The 24477-nt window shown below is 41.2% G+C and overlaps 1 protein-coding gene across 1 annotated transcript in view; it reads right to left on the minus strand.

The window, feature by feature from the left end:
- ALDH1A1 (aldehyde dehydrogenase 1 family member A1) overlaps nucleotides 1-20221 on the minus strand; it is a 58796-nt gene extending 38575 nt beyond the window's left edge. The window contains exons 1-2 of the mRNA XM_049647313.1: nucleotides 20105-20221; nucleotides 6154-6258 (exon numbers count right to left, since the gene is read on the minus strand). Coding sequence (XP_049503270.1) covers nucleotides 6154-6258; nucleotides 20105-20170 — 171 coding nt within the window. The 5' untranslated portion in view covers nucleotides 20171-20221. The remainder of the gene's footprint in view (nucleotides 1-6153; nucleotides 6259-20104) is intronic.
- Between the last annotated feature and the right edge of the window lie 4256 nt (nucleotides 20222-24477).

Raw genomic sequence — 24477 nt, forward strand, 5'->3', positions numbered from 1 at the left:
AGAAATAGAGTAATGGTGGTTAATACATAGATTTGGAAGAAAACAACTCAAGTTTGAATTCTGTTTCCTCATCTATTATCTCTGTGAGTTTTGGGATATCCATCCTTCCTTCCATCCATCCATCCTTCCACCCATCCAAAAATATGTCAAACACTATTCTGTAAGTCTCGGCATCAGGTTGCTAATGATAAAATAGCGAAGATGGGAGACTGTCCTTTTGAAAATTAAATAAGGTAACACTGGAAACACATTTTCTATGTGACAGACATTACATTGAGTGTTCACTAAGTGGTAGCACGTGCTATCATATTTGTGGCAAAACAACCTTAAAACAACTCTCAGTTCTAGTATATTTTAATTTTTTCCTTTCAGTTTTCACTACCCTGTATCATTTTAGGGCTTTATTATCTCATACTGCTGCTAATCTTCCCATGTCCATTATCTTCTCTCACCAAACTGTCTTTTCTACTGCTATCAGGCTAATCTTCCTCAAACAATTTTACGTGATCCCTTTCCCTTTCAAATATTTGCAACGTCTCCCCTTGCCCTACCGTCCTAAGGCCCGACTCCTCTTCCTGATTTTCAAGACCCAACGTTATGGGGCACCACCTCACCTCACCTACCCAAACTTGTGTTTACATTTTTTTCTCCTCTGTCTAGCCCAACTGCTTCTCATCTTTGCTCCTGCCATTCTCTTTCCCTAGAATGTTCTACCAGCACACTCCTTTACTTTGAAAATTCTACATGTTTTTTAAGACCCAGCTCAGGGGCAGCTGGGTGTCTCAGTCGGTTGAGCTTCTGACCCAACTTCGGCTCAGGTCATGATCTCACGGTTCATGAGTTTGAGGCTCACATCGGGCTCTGTGCTGACAGCTCAGAGCCTGGAGCCTGCTTCCGATTCTGGGTCTTCCTCTCTCTGCCCTTCCCCCACTCACACTCTGTTTCTCTCTTTCTCAAAAATAAACATTAAAAAAAAAAAGACCCAGCTCAAAGACCAGAATCTACCTAAGCTCTTGCCAGGCTAATCCAGCTTGATAATAGCTACTAGTTAAGGGTTTACCAAGCTCTACGCACTAAGTGACACCCTCCATAACCGCACAGTTTCTACCACGGTTAAGCACCACACACCTTGCTTTATAGGACATGAAATGCAGCAGGAAACCTAGCAACCAAAATTAGATCTCACATCTGGCTCCAAAATCCAATTTCATAGCTTTGCAAGAATATCCTGATAGTGATCTTTGCAATGAATATTTATTGCTATCTGTATTAAAAGCTGTGCTATTCCTTCCTATTCTGGGCCTACAATAGGCAGTTAATAAATATTTAATAATTTAATGACCTATCTTTTAAACTCTTCATATTACATTGATTTTATAGAAGAGTGCTCCTGATATAAATAATTTGCTTATATTGACATTCACATCGTAAATCATACTTTAATCAATGCCATTATGTAACAGAGCCTTTACATTAACCGTATTAGGCATGAAGCTTGTTGTTACAAACATAATAAAAGTTTTACGACTAGTATCTCTTGGCTTTTTATTCCGGGACTATAGCATCTGCAAGGACATTAGCTTTTTAATCAACCAGTAAACAATTTGGCACATTCAGATTTGCCACCATCAACAACGCTTTTGCCTTAGAGTGTTTAAAATGTTCCTTTTTTTGAAGTAAGGGACTAAAGCTGAATGTATGAAAGCGGATTGAATGAAGATAAAATATGAAAGTCCTCTTAAACATGGTTAAGGAAAGACAAACTTTTCTATCACTCCCAGGATGTGCATTTCCATATTAAATCCATTCCAATTTGGAGAAAATAGTTCTCAGACCAGTTTTACTTTTACACTTGTCATAAGCACTTACTTTAATGGACATTTACTTTTATCCCCACCAATTATTTGTTAGGTCATGCTTAGTATTAAAAGCAGTTTTCAGGATTAGTCAATATAGCCTAAAAGAGCCAGTGAAGTGAAAAGAAAACAGTTCCCACCCACATCAGTGCTTTGCTTTGTAACTTCCATTTGTTCTTGCCCCTCCTCCTTTCTTTATAACACCATTGAAAGGCGGTATATAGCCCATTGTTAGCTCCATTCTGCTCATAAATTAAATCCCCAAAACCTCTTGGCTCATTATCTAAAGAGTCAGTTCCAGAATATTAGGTTTACGGTGACTGTGTAATTTACTAGATTTGTACCTTTCACTAAGCAACGTTAGAAGTTAATACACATTTGTCGGCAAAACTGTGAGACCAGCAATAATTACTTAGAAAGAAACGTTAGTAGATTACCCCTGAAAGAGAACACGATGACAAGAGTGCTAAATATTAAGCAAACTGCTGCTTACCCTGAACAGTTTATATCATAAACAACTGAACTCAAATGATCAAGTATCCAGCAACTCGATTAGCATTGTGACCTGATTTGAAGCTTTGCTGGATGTTAATGAGTGTCCCTGATCTACATTTGCACAGACAATGCTGCTCTGCTATGAGCAGGAGTAAAATTGCCAAAAAGCACACAGCAAACAAATGACCAACGTTTCTAAAGCTTCAGGTTTGAACATCAGCTCTCCCTCACTACGGTTTAGGAAGAAGGTAAATGCCACCACGATGCCAAGAAAAGTCCTCAGACTGCCTGAGGAGATTCAGCTGGAACTCCTGGCACAGATTTGTTTCAATGATGAAACTAAAGTTGGAAGCCCGTGGCAAAGAGAGATGTCCAAGGCACCAGAGCCAAAGCATCCGGAATACTTGTTCTGTTGTTAATTGCAAACTGCAACCAGTTCTGCGGTCTTACTCCTGAGTAGCATTTATGCCTCTGGAGAGAAAGAGGAGGCAGCTGTCAGGGGGCTCAAATGTACCTTACCTTGCCCTTTATTGTTTTCCCCACCACCCCAGAGTCTCCAGAGCTACTCAAGCAACAAGAAGGACACTTGATGTAATATGGTGCTTTAATGCAGCGCTGCGTAGATCTCTGGAAGTCTCTGATAAAACGTCATTCCTCTTTGCTGAATGTGAAGAACACATTTTCCTCTTATTTCTAGGAATAGCCCAAAGAACACAGACTTCCAGGTCTCCTGGAGCATGTGACCAGGGACCATCAGTATATCTCTGCTCAAGTTTGGTCTTGTCACATTTCATAGAGGTGCAGAGTGATGATCACAGTGCAGGTTCCAACTCTAACATTTTACTTATTAAGTCCATGCCCTCCATTAAATGCTAACAGAGAGGATACAACTTAATACCTAGTTCAGTGGTTCTCCAAGTATTTTCCTCCACCTCCACCCCAACCAACTGGCAACATCAGAGTCACCTGAGAATCTGTCAGAAATGCAAATTCTCAGGACCCACCCTAGAATTATGGAAACAAACTCTAGGGGTGGGTGAGGCCCAGCCATCTGTGTTTCAACAAGCCTTCCAGGGAATTCTGTTGCACGCAAAATTGTGAGAGCCACTGCCTTAGTCAACAGTTAATTTAGTACTAGATCTTTAAGATGAGGTGTGTGGAGTATATGGAAGCTCAGAGCTTGACGGAGGAGATTAGCTCATTCATCCGTTACCTGGAGAGTGTTAGACCCCGAAAATATAAAGGTGAGATGCAGTGTTGGTCTCTACAAGAAGCATGCCGTCTCAGACAAATTAACCCAAACCTATACAACACAAGGGTGATAATATAGGTGCGTATAATGTCCTCTAATGACACAGGAAGAGGGCAATGCTACCTGGGAAGTTTGGGGTGTTTTAAAGAAGTGTAAAACCCTATAAAGACTGAGGTTTTTGGGGGTGCCTGGGTGGCTCAGTCAGTTAAGCGTTCGACGTCCGCTCAGGTCATGATCTCAGAGTTCGTGGGTTCGAGCCCCATGTCGGGCTCTGTTCTAACAGCTCAGAGCCTGGAGCCTGCTTCCAATTCTGTGTCTCCCTCTTTCTCTGCCCCTCCCCCATCGCACTCTGTCTCTCTCTTTCTCAAACAAAAAAAAAGACATTAAAAATTTTTTAAAAAAAGACTGAGGCTTTTTTATGTGCCTGGCACTGTTAAAACATTTTACATCTTTTCTTATTTAACCTCCCCCAAGTTTTCCCTATCTCTTCATTTTACCCAAAAAGCAACAGAAACTCAAAGAGCGTAAATAAAGTATGGAGCAGCTATGGTCTCGCTGCAGATAATGATCTGAACTGGGTTCCAAGGGCTGCACCGTGACCTTGGCAGTCATGGAGGCTGATTCTGGGCGTGGTGAAGGTAGGACTCCTACGTTTTGGGGGAGGCCTGAGAAAAAGCCAAAACCAAGAGAGTTGTGGTTTGTTTGTTTGTTTCCCCAGAGCTGGTAAGAAGCCCGTGAAGAATTTATGTACGGATAAACTCTGGTGTATACACAAAGTGAAATCTGAAAGCAGGTGACATTTGTCTCCCTTCTATTAGGCTTCTACTTCTCAAGCTGTCGACCCTTCTGGCTAAACTCTGCATTCTTGCCCCTTGAGGCACGGATCTTATGTCTTCTGATAATACTGCCACCTGAATCCAGGCGCTTCTCTAAACCCAAACGAGCCTCTCAGGTCTATGGCTATCTTAAAATAGATCTGCAAGGTTTAATCTCACCTCGGTGATCTCACCAAGTGGGTAGAAGGTAATGAAAGAGTGGGAGCTGGGTAGGAACATGGCACTGACCCAGCAAACCGAACATTGTGCCACAAAAGGTATGCACTTTGGATTGTTATCCTGACTTCATCTTTCAGTGGTCTTTTTACATAGTGAAATAATTTACCTTTTGATACCTTACGAGACAGAGATTTAAAGCTTGATAACATTTGGACTACTAAAGACTGAGAAACAGGGGCGCCTGTGTGGCTCATTCAGTTGAGCATCTGACCCTTAATTTCAGATCAGGTCATGATACCAGGGTCTTGGGATAGAGCCCCGTAACAGTCTGCATGCTGAGTGCAAAGCCTTTTTGGGATTCTCTCTCCCTTTCTCTGCCTCTCCTCCACTCACACTCTTTCTCTCTTTCTATAAAATTAAATTAAATTAAATTATTAAATTAAAATTAAAAAAAAAGACTGAGAAACACATATACATTTTAAGGTATATATTCATATAAAAATTTTGAAGGCTTTTACTCTCCTCATGCCCAGGCTATTTAATATTACCCTATCTTACTTTTATAATAATCACAAAGTAAGGTTCCCCTGCCAGTCTCAGGCTCTGGGGTCAGAAGGACAGCATTTGAATACTGATTTTGTTATTTATTAGCAACATCACCTAAAGTAAATTAGCCAGCTTGTCCGTTCTGCTATTTCATTATCATTTGTGAAAGTGGTCGCAAATGATAGGTTTCCCACTGGGATGCTTGAGGATTAAATTAATATTTAGAATTTTTTTAAAAAATGATAAAAATTGGATTTTGTTGTTGTTAGCGTGATTAACTAGAAAGCAACAATACCTTTAATGGTTCAGTTTTAGTGATTTAAAAGTTCAATTTTTAAAGGTACTAATCAATGTTCTTTCAATGATTTTTAATCAACTAACTTGGCAATATACCATTTCAAACGTCCTACATTGTTTCCTTAGTTTCATTTTGCAACTTAAAAAAGAACAATTTTAAATCTTTATTTTTTTAAGTTTATTTGTATTTATTTTGAGAGAGAGATAGAGAGCAAGTGAGGGAGGGGCAGAGAGAGAAGGAGACAGAATCCCAAACAAGCTTCGTGTTGTCAGCGCAGAGCCCGATGCAGGGCTTGAACCCACAAACCATGAGGTCGTGACCTCAGCGGAAATCAAGAGTCGGACGCTTAACCGACTGAGGCACCCAGGCGCTCCAAAAAAAAAAAAAACAATTTTATAAAAATAAGGGATTTCTCTACTCTATCCGTCTATGACCAATCACTTTACATATAGTCTGTTTGTACAATAAACCCCAATATTATTTAAATTGAAGAGCGAGCAAGGAGAAATAGTGTAAAAAAACCCAGCACAACACCCAGAAACCTAGGCTCATCATTATCACAAGGCTACTGGGTGCCCTTTATGTACCAAGAAAATTTTCCCACAGGGCCCCAGAAATGGTATTTTCATGACATGTTACAAGTTGTGGCCTGTTTGGGAGCTCAGGATGTTGACCAACAAAGAAACCCGGCCTATGTGCTGCGAAACCCACCTTATCTCCTTCTTCTACTTCACAGAGTTTCTCTTCGGTTGCAGGATTAAAGACAGGAAATTTCTTGCCACTCACTGAATTATGCCACTCATTGTTTATGAAAATCTATAGAGAGGAAAAGAAAGGAGCATTTAAATATGCAGCAACTTTCAGAAGTTCTTTTACAGACTTACAGCATTTCAATAGGCCTAAGTGAGGCCAATGTTAAAACCTTACCTCCTTCACCTACCTCACCTGCCCCACCCTACAAGGCATTTTGGGCCGTTCAAGACATTTATACACACGGACACACAGGCGTGTGCATGCGTGTGTAAACACACTTATTAAAACAAAGCAATACTTTGAAATTACACTGAGGTATGAGGTCGTTTGAACCCTAGAAAATACAGATCAGAGAAAAAAATCTACAAATAGTGCTTCTATCTGAGTTTGAGGTAAGTGCAGAGGCTTTGGTGGCTTTAATTTCGATTAATCATCTCAATTTTTCACTTCAGATTCTGAAGTTTCTCATGTTGGGCTGCTGGAGATTTGGTATCATAAGTGACTATTTTCTGATCCTTTATTTTACTGTTTTAAAGGTAGGTTTTAAAAGAAGTTTGCGTAGAAAAAAAAATTGGTGAGTGAAATGTTTTCATTGACTTTTTCAAGGCATAAGGGTTGTATTCTTTTAAAGAGATTATCTAATCATTTATTTGCCCTCAGATAAAATCAGGCACTAGATTTCTTAGTGATATCTACGAGACTTGCATCTAAATAGACAGAGGGGTCTAGAAAACATGGGATTTTGTTCTGTGTATGAAAGAATAGTAATATTTTAAAATGTTAGTATGTCATTTAAAAAGTATGAGTTTCAACCTTTGCTTCATTATGGAGCCTAATAGGGCCTTGATGTGTCATTTTACAGAGTAAAAATATTTTGCAAAGCTTAATTAAGAAGTCCTCCTTTTGTGGTAAATAAAGTTATGTTTTGTTTCTGGAAAAAGCTAGAATTTCTTGTCCCTTCTCTCATTTCATTATTTCTTGTTTATTCCCCTTTTTCGTATTTAGTTTTGAAACATAAAAGTCACCAAAAGCATGCTATTGAACATTATGTATTACAACCTTCCATTAGATTTATTATTACAACGTGAATTATTGTATCTAATTGTGAATCACAGAATCACTGTGATACATACAGTTTTAAATGAAGGGTGACATATGCACTATATTTTTAACATATATCTTAATTCAGACACCGCCCCTTACTTGATATTTAAAGATAAGTTATTAACAGTGCAACCCAGAGGAAGAAAGTATTGAAACACTGCCCCCCTCTCCCAAACCGAGGTTTAAATTTGTTGCTATACTAAATACAAATCAGTTGGCTATTAAAAATTCCCCAGTGGTAGCTATCAAGCTTATACATTTTTAGTTTAGTTACTCATATTGTATATATTTCAAATAACCTGTGAATTTACACTAACTTAGCTATTCTATGAAGTCGTGTCTATACCATAGCTTAATATTCTGTCAAATTAATAAAATGTATATTATCATGTATCCCTAAATGCTTAAGTACAATTAATTCTATATTCTGTAATTGACAAGATTACTTAGACAGCCTGATCTCAAAACTGTTTCCCTGGTCTCCTAAACTTCCATCGTAAAACTTGTCACTTTTTTGAAAAGTCATTTTTAAATGTCTCCCCTCTCTCCTAGGCTGTAAGCTTTGTAAGATAAGGTCAAGAACTATGTTGGTCTGGTTTTCTGGTTTATCCACACAGTCCAATACAATCTCAGCCTTCAGGTGATTTTTTTTTTTTTTTTAATTTTAACGTTTACTTATTTTTGAGACAGAGAGAGACAGAGCATGAACAGGGGAGGGGCAGAGAGAGAGGGAGACACAGAATCTGAAACAGGCTCCAGGCTCTGAGCTGTCACCACAGAGCCCGATGCGGGGCTCGAACTCACGGACCGTGAGATCATGACCTGAGCCGAAGCCGGATGCTTAACCGACCGAGCCACCCAGGCGCCCCTTCCTTCAGGTGATTTTTAAGGTCCATCAAAGATTCTTGAATAAATAACTTAAAATTGAATCAAAAGACCAACAATCCAGTAGCTACACATGGGTAAGACCAATAATATTCTGCACATGAGCACACTATGATATTTGTGATTTGCTGGAAAAAAAAAACAAAGGGAAGGATGATCTTTCTTATCTGCCTATTCACACCAACACAATTATTTGTATGTCAAAACAGCATCAGCCCAGGTGTTTAGAGGAGCTCGAAAAACTGTAGTGCTAGCCTGGAATTGACAGGGAAAAAATGTGCATGAATAAATAAAGAGGGAGGGGGGTGCATAGCAGTTCTGATGAGGAGACTAGAGGTTCAAGGACACAACCATGGAGGTGTGGGAAAGGGTAATGGCACGCAGCTAATGTCCTTCATGAAAAACATGATGTCATCTGAGTTCACCTCGAAGAAAGATAAATTCAATACTGACTTGCCCTGGGGCACCTGGGTGGCTCAATCAGTTAAGCCTCTGACTTTGGCTCAGGTCATGATCTCCCGGTTTGTGAGTTTGAGCCCCCCGTGAGTTCAAGCCCTGCATCTGGTTCTCTGTTGTCAGGGCAGAGCCCCCCTGGGATCCTCTGTCCCCTCTCCCTCTCTGCCCCTCCCCTGCTCACACACACGTGCTATCTCTCTCTCAAATATAAATAAACATTTTTAAAAAGAATTAAAAAGCTACTGACTTGCCCAACGAGTGCATCAGCATTCTAGCCCTCATGAACACATTTTAGAGAATCTTGTAATTACTTTTAAAGAGTATTTTCCTGTATGCATCCCTAGTCCTTACTTTCTTGTATTTTTCTTCCCAAGGGATGGCTGGGAAACATCTTAATGTGTCCCAAATTCATTTCACTGTCATCCCTAGCTTTATGCTGTTTACACATTCTCTCTCTCTCTCTCTCTCCTTCTCTCTCTCTCTCTCTCACAGGCGCACACACACACACACACACACACACACACTTTCCCTCTCCTGTTAATGGCACACACAATTCCTAGTTATCCTTTGGTATCACTTTGTCTTATACTCTCATAAAAAGATGGCTTGTTCTTCCTGCCCCCACCTCTGCCTCATTAAAATATAATCTCCCCACGCCCCTTATCATAATCTTCCTAAACCAACCCAATTCACATTTTGGCCACTCCTTGGGACACTTAGGTGGTTCTTCTAGGTTTTCCAGATATGCTTCTCCTAACCATAAATAGCCCCAATACGCTTTTCCAACTTTTTATTTTTTTCCTCATTTACCCTGTATTTTAGTTTCCTCCTACTGTCGCAAACACCATGCCCTTCTGCTGCATGCTGTTCCTTTATTTATTCATGCTGTTCCTCAGGCTGAAGTTTCACTGTTTTCTTCTACTCATACTTCAAGCCTCACTGATTTATTTATGCTGTTTATTTATTTATTTACTCATGCTGTTCCTCAGGCTGGAGTTTCACTGTTTTCTTCTACTCATACTTCAAGTCTCACTTAAAGTATCATCGCCTCGTGATGATTTCACTAGTTGGTCCAATTGGACTTAACATTCTTTTCCCCTCTTTTCTCAACTAGCCTTTCATATCCTGCTATTAAATTACTTATGTTCTTCCAAATGGTGAGTAAATACCTGAGGCCCCTGGAAGGTACCATGGGAAAGCATGAGAGAGTGAGCCCCTGCCTTCAAGGGGCTTGTGATCAAAGAAGAGCATGTATTCACATCAGGATCAGCCAGTAAAAAATGGAAGGTTGTAGGGTAAAGACCAGAGCAGTGCTTTAGTCAGTAAATTGCAGGGTGGAACTCACAAAAGGGTAGGAAATGGGCCAGAAGAATGCATCCCTGAAGGATAGGATCGGATTGGTGGAAAGAAGGGGAACAAGAGCAAAGGAAGGAACCAGCCTCTGGACACGTGTAACACAGGGAAGAGGTCGCGGGACACAGGCAGAGAATTTGTGGAAACAAGTCATAGATAAATTTCGATGATGAAAAGGACGCCAGATTGTAGTGAATCTTGATCTGGTCTGTAGAGTGAGAAGGTTGGACTCTGTTCTGGATGCAGTAAGGGCATGACAGGATCAAATGGGTGTTTTAGGAATGCTGATGTGAATGTACCCAACATGGATTTGAAGCAGAGCAGCCAGAGTCCCAGGAGATTAGCTGGGAGACAATTTTTAACATTCCAGGCGTGCGTCCATAAGGCTGGAGAGTATACTGAGATAGCAATACAGTCTTAGGATTACGAGATATATGCGTTCTCCCCCAAACCGGGGCCTTTCGGCAAACAAACAGAGCCCAGCATACATAATGAGATGACCAAGGTGGCTGTAAAGGCCAGGTACCCTCCCTTCCTTTTCTTCTCCTCAGCCGTGGAGAAGTGTTTGGGCAAGAACTACCTTAATGACCTTTTTCTTTCTGCTTTAATTTTGTGGGTCTTACATTTGACATCTGCCTTCCAGCTAACTGTGTGACCAAATGTTTGTGAATAATCATCTTTTCTGTTGTATAAGATGGTTATGTGAAGCCGTGTAGCCTAACGGATGTTTGGCATAATAATCATGAAACCTATTTCAGGCCCGTGGAAATGATCTATCATGGTGACAACCTCATTTTCCATTTGCTGTTTGCCTTCAGCAAGTTTTGGGGGGAAAGGGATCATCGTATAAAAGAAAAAAAATCTTGGGTCCTATTTAACTGTTGTATTAACTGCATGCTAATTACGAGTTTGGGACGCAGGATACTTGTGAATAATATATGTAACTAGACCTCAGCTTAAAGTTCACAATATTGATTGGGAATTAGAGACTCCTATGCATGCTGTTAGACATCAAGTGCTTCTCATTTGGGGAAACAATCAATGGGAATGTGGAGGAAACTTAAAAATTGATTTTTACTTTTCAAATTTTAGATATGTCAGCCTTTAAGGGATGCCTCATGACCTTTGATTTTAAAAAGAAGTGGCCGTTTCCTGAATGCAGTTTAGTGCCCAAGAATACATCATAATTTTGAGAAAAAAAAAAAGGGCTTTCCAGGGTAAAAATTATGTCTTAATGTGTTTGGCATAAAGTTACAATTCTAAATAAATAAGCCCTTTCCTCAAAATATTTCTGGCTTGGATCAAGCCGAATTTGACTAATAGGCAAAATAAAACCTATTAGCCTTTCCTGTTGATAGAACATTTTGGAACCTGTTGGCTTAAAGGGGAGAGAGGCCCTGACTCCCTCCAATAGATATCCAAGGTGCCCTAAGGTCACATCACCTCTTTGGGGCTACAGCAGTGGCTTTAGATCCTCTAAGGGAAGCCAGCGCTTTCTCAGTGGCAGAGGGATGTTAATAGCTCACATTTTCAATGCACAGAGAATTTCTTTTGCGACACACCAAGGGTGAGGGAGGGTAACGGAATTCCCCATCTTAGGTCCCCTGTGTGCATTTCCAAAACTGAGAACCTGGGTCACAGCATGTGGAGTGATGGGTAAATGTACAGGAAGGGGTATATGCTGTAAATGTGCAAACTCTTCTCAGCATTAGGCACCTACAAAAGTACCAAAGGCTTTGGAGGGGGAGGGGGGATATTAAGATGGGGCATGAATAATAGGAGAGGCTGAACAAAAGTCAGGCGGAGGTGTTAAACATTTAAAAGAATCAAAGCTACATCTCTGGCAACTACTTTCACCCCAAACTCTGAGGCAGCAAAGCAAAATGTTGAGACTGAAAGTAAAAAAAGAAAAAAGGAAAAGAAAAAAAATCTAAAAGGAAATTAAGGAGGAAATAACAGAAGGGAGGAAAATATTTAACTGTAGTCAGAGGAATGAAAACAATGGGAGTGACCAAAACAATTGTAGGAGAAAGAAAATTTTCCTTTCGTTTCTGCTTTATATTAGAGTCTGACTTCAGTAACACGAATGTATACTCTTTTACTCTTGTTTGAAAAAGCCCTTCAGCTTTTTCAACTCAGGAAAGGAAAAGATGAGAAGGCATGTCTGTTTCGAACCACAACTTCCCTATGTTCCACAGGTGACAAAAGTACTCATCAATGACCTCTGCACATCACGCATACACCGTATCAAAGAGGTAAGATGCAGAAGCACCAGAAAGTTCGTACTTTTTTTCTCTGTATATTTCACGATATTAAGGTTCAACAATACAATTGCTTGCATGGGAGCCTTCTCCCTTCCAAAGAGAGTGCCAGATAGAGAGCACAGTTCAGTTATGTGTTGTTCGCCTTGTTTCAATTTCATATTAAGGATCAGGAGAGCAGTGGAAATAGTCCCATGATAGGACCTGGATGGAGGGGGGAGTTGGTAGTTGTTCAGGCAAAGTTTTGACATCTGTGATATTTGTGCAGATAGATTCCCAGGAAACAAATTTTCGTTAACGATTTCAGCATTACAATACAGTCATCAGGTAGAGATATTACAGCGTGTGATCAGAAAACCAAATATTAGCAACAATTTACATCCCTTGCAAACAGTGTCTGTGGGGGGGAGATTTTGATACACAGACGTGCTCAAAATATATCCGTTTATGGCATCAGGGTTCACACAAATATCTGCTCCTCTGATATTTTAGCAGTGGCTCGAGTTATCAAGCAACCATTGCCCGTGTTCTTTTGAACATGGCTCTATGTTGCTACTTAAACCTGGTAAATGGGTGAGGGATTTGGCCATAATTATAGCAGCATCATGAAAACCCAAACTGCCACCATCAGCAACACCACCACAAGCCAGGTGACTGCTGCTTTGAGAGAAAGGTATCACCATTTTATCAATGCCTGTTTTCCCATGAGGTTTCAGGTATGCATCTGTATTACATCAGCCTACAGATTACTCATGCCACATCGGAGGCACGACCTTAACTTTGGGTCCCTCTGCAAAGGAGCTTTTTCCCATAATCCCTAAGAGTCTTCTCACACAGCCCTCTCATTCTGGCAAGAAGGTACTGACAAATCCAGTAGGTGAAGTCCAGTTTAAAGAAATCACGTGAACACTTGAAGTGGCAAGACTCCTCGTGAAATTGGGCTCAAACCATCCCTTAGAGCATGCGTTATTCACTTTAGGATTGCTGCCGATTAGGTTTCTTGAAGCAGGCAGGTGCCAGAGAATGAAATGATTTGCCAAGACAGTAGTCCTCAGAGATGAGCTAAAACATTGCATTTGTACTGAATGGTTACCTCCCGGGAGCAAAATCAATGTTGGTTCCACCATGGGCTCGTGGCCACCACCTGGCTCCCGTTGGACTCAGGCACTTTCTGAAGGGGGAAGGTCAGTGATTCTGAGCTGGCTGCATGTAAGTTTCTGAGAGAAAGAGAAAGTCAGGTCCCTAAGCAGCTAGGTGATGGTCATTACAGGTAAAATTATGAGGTTGACCCAAAACTATTAGGCCATTACTGTTGGTCAAGTGGCCACACTTTGAGTGGCATCAGCAAAACGTGGAAGTCTGTTAGACATGCAGAATCTGAAGGGTGTCTGGGGGGCTCGGTTGGTTAAGCATCTGACCTTGGCTCAGGTCACCATCTCACAGTTTGTGAGTTTGAGTCCCGTGTCGGGCTCCATTTTGATAGTGTGGAGCCTGGAGCCTGCTTCGGATTCTGTGTCTGCCTCTGTCTCAGACCCTCCCCCACTCGTGCTCTGTCTCTCTTTTTCTCAAAAATAAATTAAAAAAAAAAAAAAAAAAAAAAGAAATGCAGAATCTCAGACCTCACTGCAGAATCAGAAGTTACATTTCAGCAAGAATCCTCCCTGAATCACCTGCATAGTCAAATTCGAGAAGCGCTACCCTAGAGTGCCTTCTCTCTTGTTGGTCCACCTGTCTGGGGATCTAGTGCCCAAATCATACCTCTTCTTTCATCATCCAAATGTCCACTCTCTCAATCAGAGTGAGGAAGGCACAATACAAATGAAGCAATGGGTCTGAAAGCTCTTGTTAGAGACCATCCAGGAGGATGCGAGTAGGACCGCGGCTAGTGTGTAGGGGGAAATGGTATAGTGTGGAAAAGTATCAGATCTGAAATGAGAAGCTTCGAAATCCAGTTCATTCCATCCATGCCTCCTGAGGGCCATGTGACCTTGAGCAAATCACTGAAGATGTCTGCACTCCGGTTCCCTCAGCTTTAAAATGGGACACTAGTAACATGTTCTAACTCCCTCCCACGGGTTACTTAGGAGCCTCAAATGAGAGCAGTAGATGTAAGCATTTTTAAACTATGGCAGGCGTTGCAAGAATTCATTCCATGTCCATCAGGAATAGAATCCCTAGAGAATTGCAGGAGTCATCTTGGGAAGGAGAGGGTTAAAGAGAGCCTGGACCAAGCAGCTAATAAGTGCCGGGCGTTTTCCACAAATTCCCTCACTTAATTCTCACGGCCACTTTCCAAGGTAGTTATTATTATTCCCAATTTTCAGACAGGGTAACTGAAACTCAAGGAGATTAGAAGCCTGGCCAAGGTCATAGCATGAAATAAGTAGAAGAGCTGGAAATCGAAGCCTCGTTTATCTTGTTAAGCCACCGTCCCTTGCAGCCACCCAGCGATTTGTTCAACTGCTTGCAAGCCAAAAGCAAACAGAATATTGCCTCAATCAGAAGGGAGTTAGCAACATTTCCCAAGTGAAAGCAGGGCCTCCGCACAGTCAGCTTTGCCTTGAACTTGAGTCCCGTTCTGTTTGAAGCAGCCCTCTGTGGTCTCCCTCCTACAAAATCCATCAGGCGGTCTGGCCACAGCCTCCTCCTCCAGCCTCACCTGCTCTATTCTCTGCCTCCCTTTACTACAGCCCTGTTAGCTTTTTGATAGATCTTTGAACACAGCAGGCTCTTCCCTGTAAAGGACTTTGCACCTGCCCTCACCTCCGGTTCCTTGTTCTCCCCCCAACCCCCTACCCCCACCCCCACCCCCAGGTCTCCAAGGACACTTTATGCTCTGCATCAATCAGGCTCACCTTAAATGTCCCTTTCTTAAAGAGACCTTCCCGAACAGCTCATCAAAAGCAAGCTCTTCCCGTCAGTTGTCCTCTTTAGCATTTATCAAAATTTATGATGAAACTATTCACTGACTTGCTTGTTTTCTTCCCCACACCCTCCAAGAACATAAGCTCCCTAAGGCAAGAACCCTATTAGCCTCCTTATACATCCGACCAAGCACAGAGTGGTAATTCAGTGACTTGTTAAATAAACGGAAGGGAAAATGGGAGGAGGGAAGAGAATGGGGTAGCTGGAAATGCACGCAGCCTGAATTTGTTTGCTGTAAGAATTTAAAGAGGAGATACTGGCCCGTGGCCCCTAGTGTGCAGTGATTTATAACTCTTCTCTACCAAAAAAGTATCTTTAACTCCGATGTGTTATACGATGATACCAGAAATCTAGGAAGGTCATCTCTTACTCCAAACAAAAGTGATTCCATAGGAGTTGAAGACACATAGTTCCCATAGACATTGCACACCTATTTCTAAATCCTCTGCATCACAGCCTCTCCCAGCCCAAACCCCACCTTTTCAATCAAAGCAGAATGTCTGTTTGTTTCCAAGCTTCCCTATTGTTCTCCTTTTTTTTTTTTTTTTTTCCTCAGTTGGCCGCCAACTTCCTCCTGTTGGCCTGGGAACAGCTGAGCAGCAGCTGGAAAGGCTCATGGTCAAGTCCCCTCCAGTAATCAGGAATGGACAAATGAGAGTCAGAATAAAGGACAGAATAATCCAGCAACCCCATGTTCCCAAGTAATGGTCTGGATCTTAGACAAGACACTTGGTGTGAGGGCTTGTCCCATTCAAAGTCTAGCTGTGTCACTTTCCAGCTGTATGTTTTGTTTTTTTTTTTAACGTTTATTTATTTTGAGAAAGAGAGAGAGAGAGAGAGAGAGAGAGAGAGAGAATGAGCGGGGGAGGGGCAGAGAAAGACAGAGAGAGAGAATCCCAAGCAGGCTTCTCTCTGTCAGCAGAGCCCGACATGAGGCTCCATCGCAGGACCATGAGATCATGACCCGAGTGAAAATCAAGAGTTGGACGCTTAACTGACCGACCCACCCAGGCGCCCCTCTAGCAGTATGATTTAAGGCAAGTTTCTTGGCCACTCTGGTCCTCAGTCTCCTCATCTAAAAAACAAGAAAAAGAACCTCCTCCTAGGGTTATCCTAAGAAGTAAACAGAATCAATGCAAATAACTTAGTCATTAGTACAGCGTAAACACAATGAATTTTAGCTACAACTATTTCCTGCGTGTAAGTGCCCGTGTCTGCAAGTGTATGAAATGTCATTAGCAGATGAACATCTTTTCTGGTATGAACATCTTATTGTTCAGTGAGTTAAGGTAAACATTTTGGGGTCTGAATCCCATCCGAGAAAGCTTATCTTCTTGAATTTTCTATTTCTCTCTGTCTCTCTGTCTCTCTCTCCCTCTCTCTCTCTTTTTTAAGGTAAAACAACAATGTTGCAAAGTGAGAATGGAAAACAAAGTTACTGAATCCTGTAAGAGAAAAGTTTTGATCCCTGAAATAGTGGATAAACCCTGGGAACTTCGCACCAATGTGATAGGTCTTGGAAAGGCTTGGAAAGGCTGAGGTCTTGGAAAGGCTGAGTAAAAGAAGATTCTGGAAAATTGGAAAGAATGCAGAAAAATAAATAGGACTGGGATAACCAATGTTAATCAATCACTTCCCATGTGCCAGGCACTATTTCAAACGCTTTATATGCTTTCAACTCACTTAATGCTTTTATCTCCCTTAGAAAATTGGGACCTTTATTATTACCATTTTACACAGAAGGAAACCGAGGCAGAGGAAGGCAATGTAGTTTGCCCAACAATCACATAAGTGTCGAAGAAGATCTTCATTTAAAGCCTCAGTAAAACGGATGAGCTGGTAGATATGGGATTCATTTACAATTGCAAAGGGGAAAAATCAGGTTAAGAATGGAATCCGAGTTTATGTGGATTCATAATGATGTTATTAAGGTTTTAAATTCTAAAAATGTTTGTATCTTTTTAAAACAACTTCTTAACGCTGACCTCTGTTTTACCCACCCCAACAACAATAAAAACATAATCAGACTGTAATAGAGAATAAGTCATAAAAGATATGCAACACTGACTTCTTTGGTTTGGGTGAAAAGCAGTCTCAAACTTGAGAATGGGGAGCTGCAATCACTTTTTTGTTACTCAACCCTGCTCTTCTGTCCCTCCTCTCCACCTTGCCCCAGTGATCGAGATTATTTCTGGTGACAATAGAGAAAGACATTAACATAGTAAGAGACAGATAACAGAGTTTAAGTGCTGGCCATTGAAGGTAATTCCACACACACTGTAAAATGTCTCCTTCCATGGTTTGCAATCAGGCAACTTAGTGAATAACCATCATTTTTCCAACTCCTCTTGCAAGTACAAATTCAATACGATTCTTCAGTGGGGCACAGTAAAAAGCGAATGCAAAGGCATTTGAAAAGCTCACCCATTTAGATTTAATTACATACATAACTGGTGTCCTCCCAAGTGTAAAAACGCTGTAACTAATAAATCAGACAATAAAATGCTATCTGAGCAGAACAGATTTATAGAGAAGATGTGTGAGCAATCAAAATTCACTCCCTTGCATTGGGTATTTCTACCCAGAAAAGTTCTTAAAAACAAGAACAAATGGCTGCTCTTTGAATTGTACCTTCTTTTGAACACTCAGGGCTCTCATTTTCCTTGGAGGGGTGTTCTCCTCTACCGGCTTTGAAGTGAACAGGAGATTCCAATCTTAAAAAACATCTCTCTGTGTTAAAGGATTGCCAGATCTGTGTTTGCATGCTAGATTTTTAAGGTCCATTTCATTTATCCACTACTGTTTTTTACATGCTCAGTTCACAGCTACTAAATGAAGCTTAATGCAGTAGAAAGAATATTTCACTTTAGAGCTTCCTCAAGGTACACATAACAAAGAAGATCGCAAACTTCTGCAAAGCAGTTTTTTTAATTTTTTTAAATGTTTATTTATTTATTTATTTATTTATTTATTTTTTTAACATTTATTTATTTTTGAGACAGAGAGAGACAGAGAATGAACAGGGGAGGGGCAGAGAGAGAGGGAGACACAGAATCTGAAACAGGCTCCAGGCTCTGAGCTGTCAGCACAGAGCCCGACGCGGGGCTCGAACTCACGGACCGTGAGATCATGACCTGAGCCGAAGTCGGATGCTTAACCAACCAAGCCACCCAGGCGCCCCAAATGTTTATTTATTTTTGAGAGAGAGAGAGACAGAGCACGAGCAGGGGGAGGGGCAGAGAGAGATGGAGACACAGAATCCGAAGCAGGCTCCAGGCTCTGAGCTGCCAGCACAGAGCCTGATGTGGGGCTCAAACTCACAGACTGTGAGATCATGACCTGAGCTGAAGTTGGACGCCCAACCGACTGAGCCCCCCAGGCGCTCCACCATTTTTTTAAAATGTGACATTCTGGAACTACGAAAATATCTTCCCAAGTATATCATAGGGGGAAAAAAAGACCTTGTAATAATTAGTAGTAAGATAATTTTTAGTCATTGCCAATGATTTTGACATTTATGAAATGCATTTCTTAATGTGCCTGCTTTAGATTGGATGTTTTGTGAATGACCAATTTGGAGTAAGGAAGCTCGGAAGACTGAAGTCTTGTCATCTTTTGGGCACACCTTTCCCAAGTGCAAATTGTTGGAGGGTATGGACTCACCCCCCTTTTCCATGTTTGCATTTGGAATAAAATTAAATTCAAAACATGTTTTCCTTTTGAATAAAACATCATAAAAATAACACCTCAATACATTTTCTAGCTGCTGATCACCATGTTAAAGGCACAATCTGATCTCGGCAGATACTTTTCCTAAGGAAAAGAATCAGTCAGCTGAGCAACTTCCTCATCTGTTGTGCTTATGAAAATGAAAATGTAACCGACCTTAGGATTTCAAAGCCATCCCTGGTTACAAGTAAGGGAAGAAATCAATAATAGTGGGGCTTTTGCTTTATCATTAAGTTGTATTGCTCTTGATTTTTCATTGGCTAATTCAGAAAGCAAAATGGCTCTCCCTAAGTTGGAACGGTGCCTCTCTTCGCTTGCTGTCCGTAGTGTACCATAAAGCCAATTTAAGTGATTTTGTTCAGATTGGTTTGTTTGCCCGTTTTATCTGTTCACTTGGGAGTTCTAGACTCTCACAGGAAAGCAGGCATATAACAGGGTGAAACAGGCAAAGTTCAGAGATACTTTTGAACAACTCAAACAGGATCCATTTCCTCGTTCTTCCTAGCTGTGGATTTTTAAGTCCAGGTCTGGCTCCTGCTCTGGTTTCTCTAAATATTTATCAGTTAACAATTATGCATCTGCTCCAATGGCAACAAACTTGGCCGAAGAAAGAAATAAGAATGCTTTCTTTCCCTAGATATGCTAAATAGTGCAAGTCTATTTGGGGTTTTTGAAACAGGAGCTTTCCTCCAATTATCAGACGTGGGTCCTTTGATTTTGGCACTCATTAAACATATAGAAAAACCATTTACTTCAGCGTGCGGTTTCTCCTTTAAAAAAAAAAGGATCATTTCCTAAAAAAAAGAAAAAGATCATTTCCTATTTGTTTGGCTCTTTCCAGTAAGTTTCTCTAGTAAGTATTGGCCTCTCTTATCATGCATGCTGGGTTACACTGAAGTTAATAGAACTGCTTAGTAAAGTCTACTGAACCCTGGTGCAAGAACCTTTCACACAGAAGAGAATTCCTTTCACTGAGAAATATTTTAAGAAATAAATTTAGGAAAAGTTGCCTGGTACAATCTAGAAGTCATTATTTGATCAAGATACCAAACCCAAACCTGCATTTTGCAAGCCTTTTATTTTTGTATTTGCAAAGGGCTCTTTACACAAGGTTTACTTACATTGACCTTTTATGCTTTCCACACATGTAGTTTTTAGCAACCTGAAGCAAAGCAGCAAATATAAATTGTACTAACCTTAGTATATTTATATGTCAAATTGGTGAGTGGGACAGGTAAGTCTGGCGTGCCTGAAGACGACATTTCTGGTTCGGCTGCTGGAACACAGGTGACAGGCTCAGCGATTTGGTTCTGATAGAGCCCTTGGCTTTATTTGTTCCTTTTTATCTGCACGGGCTAAGGTTTATTTGCATACTGGAATATGATTGGATGAACAAACTCGGAGCAAAAAGAAAACGACACTACTTATTTGTAACACCTAGGGCAGGAAGCCCTTGACTTTAAACTTAAATCCTTAAGAAACCAGTGCTCCAGCATTGAAACTACATCTGGAGACAGGGCACTATTTGCAGACGAATTAATTGACAAAGCCGAAACCTGTGATAAGGATATGCGGTGCAGCTGCTCTGGCCACTAAGGCCAGTTATTATTTTTTTGGCTTTTCATGCTTTTTTATGCTACTGTGAAACTTTCCGTTCTCTGACAGACTTGGAATCAGAGAATTTGAGGATTGGAAAAGAGTCTCAGAGGGCACTTGTTCTCAGAAGAAGCTGGTGAGGGGAGGTCCCTGGCCAGGTGTCCTCAGGACAATGCTGGCAGCCAATCAGTCCATGAGCCAGAAAAGCAGAGTGGGAAGAAAGTCCCTCCATACAGACCCTACCTCGAGTCAGGTTTAAAAGATCCTACCAATCGCGTGTATTCTTGGTGCCGGGTAAGCAGACCTACTGTGATTGCAGAAGCTCCGAGTTATCTTTGTTATATAGGAGAACAGAAAGGTCAGCAGGAATTTTACAGATCTCCGAGTACACTGTCACACACAGTCACCCGTATAGCAAGATGGCAAGAGCGTCTGTTAAAACCATCTAAAATGAAAGTAACCCTTGGTTTTGGAAGTTGGCTGTATTTATCAGTGATTGATACAGGCAGTTGTACAAAAAGTGGACTTAAACAGGACCCTAAGTCGTTCAATTTCTTAGAATGAATGTTTCAGTCTGGGAACATTAAAAAAAAAAATTAACCGCACTCGTCCCATTTTAAACACAAGACTTTATTGTATTGAAGCTCAAGCAAAAGTTACAATAGGAACACGATGGAAAATCACGGATACTCTTAATTCTGATTATTGAGAGTTGAGAATGACAATTTCTTTTTCCGGGAAAAATTGCCAGCTCTCCCAAATATGGGATTTAGGTAGGGAAATGTAGGCTTATTAAACAGTTGCTCCAAATCAGGCACAGGAGCCTTACTTTCTCTTTCCATTCTTGCTTGGTTCCCCATTTTGCAGATAAGGAGAGAGCAAGTAGCTTGCTTAAGATCACAGATCCAACAAGTGCAAAACCAGAATTTCATTTCCCAGTTGGGCTCCCTAAGTGAATAGTCACCCTCACGCACACTTACAGTTATTAGCCCTTTTACTCATCTAAGATAGAGTCAGCAAACATTTTCTCTTAAAGAGACAGAAAATGTTTTCTGCTTCTCTGGCCCAGATGGTTTCTGTTGTAACTTACTCGATTCTACATACAAGAAACTATAGACAATAGATACATTAATGGGTATAGGTGTTTTCCAATAAAATTTTATTTACAAAAACAGGAGGCAGGCCAGATCGGGCTCATGGGCCAGCCCTCAATTTCTGAAACCACCATCTCCAAGGACCATGCCTGTTGCACCACGTGCTTGAAGGCCAGATAGAAACGTCTGTGTTATTTCACTATTTTTCTCTTTGTCTCTGTCCCTGCCTCTTTCTCTTGCTCTCTTTTTGGAAAATCTAATTGTTTTGTCTTTTAAAAATGTGTTTTGAGTTAAATGCACAATTATACAACAGCTATTACATAACTTGCAGAGCGGTGCTCCGGCCATGCCCAAACAGCTGTGTTTTGCTGCTGTCTTTCTGTTTCCAGCTTTGCAGCGGTCTGTGGATGCAAACACTGGTTCACTTGCTGTCCAACACACTTGTCGTGTCAGCTCACTAGCTGCATGCTCGTCCTTGATTTTATTTCACTGAATAATTACATAAGAAGATTTCCCTTCACAGCAGACATTACTGAAGGTAGGTAAAAAGAACAGCTTTGGAAACAGGTTACCACACCTGCCCATTTGATTCCAACAAATATTTACCAAGTATCTTTTCATGGGTGAAGCACCGTGATTGTAGTATCAGGAACTCTCCAACTTCAATCTTACTTGAAGGGCAAATTTTGTTTTTCTGCCCAGAAACCACAGGGCCCGCGATCTCTACTTTTGAAGGAAGCATCGGCCTGTCCCGAGAGCTTGCCTTGTGGAATAGTGTATTCCTGGGAATGGTTGCACGGATGGAAGGCTTTATCAGACCACTTCCCTCCTTCACACACCGCACACGGCTTTGGTGAGAGCACAGGGGAGACCCACTTTAAGACTGGACTCAGGGGTGTGCATTTTTATTTTATTTTTATTGCTTTTTTAAACATTTATTTCTGAGACAGACAGACAGAGCGCAAGCAGGGGAGGGACAGAGAGAGGTTGACAGAATCCGAAACAGCTTCCAGGCTGTCAGCACAGAGCCCGATGTGGGGCTCGAACTCAGGAACTGTGAGATCATGACCTGAGTCGAAGTTGAACGCTCAACCGACTGAGCCATCCAGGCACCCCTGTTGCATTTTTATATGTATGGGACTTGAAGTTGGGAGTAATAAACAAAAGATGTTTAATCTTCCTTACCTTCGTATGGACAAGCTAAATTACACACACACACACACACACACACACACACACATACACACGCACAGATGGGGCAGAGGGATGGGGCAGAAAGAGAAACATAATTTATTCTTTTCTTGACTCTCATAACTTCTTCCAGTCCTTTGTGAAAGCTGTCATTATACCAAGAAACATACAAACTATGACTCCAGCTACTGTTGAAACTACTGCCTTATTTTATAAGGAATCCCTCCAGAGCTCCATTCAGGACTTAGTCGCTGGAAAGATAATGGAACCTTACCTTCTCCCACCCACATGGAGTAGTTAAAATAGAAACCACTCAAATTTGTGAAACAAACATAACTATTTGGTCAAATAAAAAATAGCTTCTTTTTACATTTTCTGCTCTCAAAATCCAGGGTCGATTTGTCGGAGCTAAATTTTTATGCTGGGTGACATCTCCCTCCCTGGCTCCTCAGTGCTGCCCTAAGCATGGCTGGATGAGTCTGCCGGTTGGTTAATCCAGAAATGGATATATCCCTCTGCTTTGGATCGCTGCAATTTCTGCAGACACCACATTGTTCTTATGCCTACTGGGGCTTTAATAATTTGGAAAAAGTGGGTCTTGTATGTGGCGACAGGATCTGTGCTTGGTTGGCGTGCTGGTGTTAAAAATGGAGGTGGAAGGCAGCATTTGAGTACAGGAGCGAACGTATTTGAGGGCTAACTTCTGTTCCTCCGCCAGTCTTCTCCAATTAGCAATATCTCCTCACCTCTGATTTCTCCTGCCCTTCACACACCCTTCCATTGTTCTCTCTTTGTTTTGGCAGATGCCCCTCTTATCTGACACAATCAGGACACTGATCAACTAGTAAAGTCACCGAAACAAACAGTAGGCTAAAGCCTCCCTCAGATCCTGAGTTTAGCTTATATAGGTGTTTGCTAAATTTTACGGGCCAAAGACATTTCTTAGAACTGGGTCAGCTACCAGAGTTTGAAATAATCTTGCATGGCCTTCACAGGGCACTTGTTTCCTCCAAGTGGAGAGAGAAATTAAAGACACTAACGGCTTTTTTGAGGCAATGTGAATATAGACTACTTTGAGATTTTTATGACATTTCCCATGTTGTTTTACCATGGTCTTGTGCGTAGATTACACAGGAACATGCTGAACAACTTGACAAGGTTAGGTGTTTGTATAACACTCAGTTTTACACATAGTTTTCATAAATGCAACACTCCTTTTCCTCCAGATAAATCTCCAATTTAAATTACATTTAATTCAATCATGCAATTGAAACACTAGGGCTCATGTGAATGATCAGGTTTTGGAGCAGAGATGTGACTATTGGTAAGCAGAGGAAACTGTGCCTTAAACTGGGTGAATACAAACGTAAGTGTCAATGCTGTGGTTTTGCTTTTTTACTTTTTCAACATATATTAGAAAAGTTTATTTATTTTGAGACACACAGAGAGAGAGAGAGAGCATGCACACACATGCACATGCATGCCCGTGAGCTGGGGAGGGGCAGAGAGAGGGAGAGAGAGACAGAATCCCAAGCAAGGCTCCACACTGTCAAGGTAAAGCCGAATGAGGGGCTTGAACTCACAAACCATGAGATCATGACCTGAGCCGAAATCAAGAGCCAGACGCTTAACCAACTGAGCCACCTAAGCGCCCCAGCTTTTTCAACACTTTAAAAAAAACATTTAAA

Source organism: Panthera uncia, chromosome D4 (assembly GCF_023721935.1).
Source record: "Panthera uncia isolate 11264 chromosome D4, Puncia_PCG_1.0, whole genome shotgun sequence".
NCBI classification, from domain to species: domain Eukaryota; kingdom Metazoa; phylum Chordata; class Mammalia; order Carnivora; family Felidae; genus Panthera; species Panthera uncia.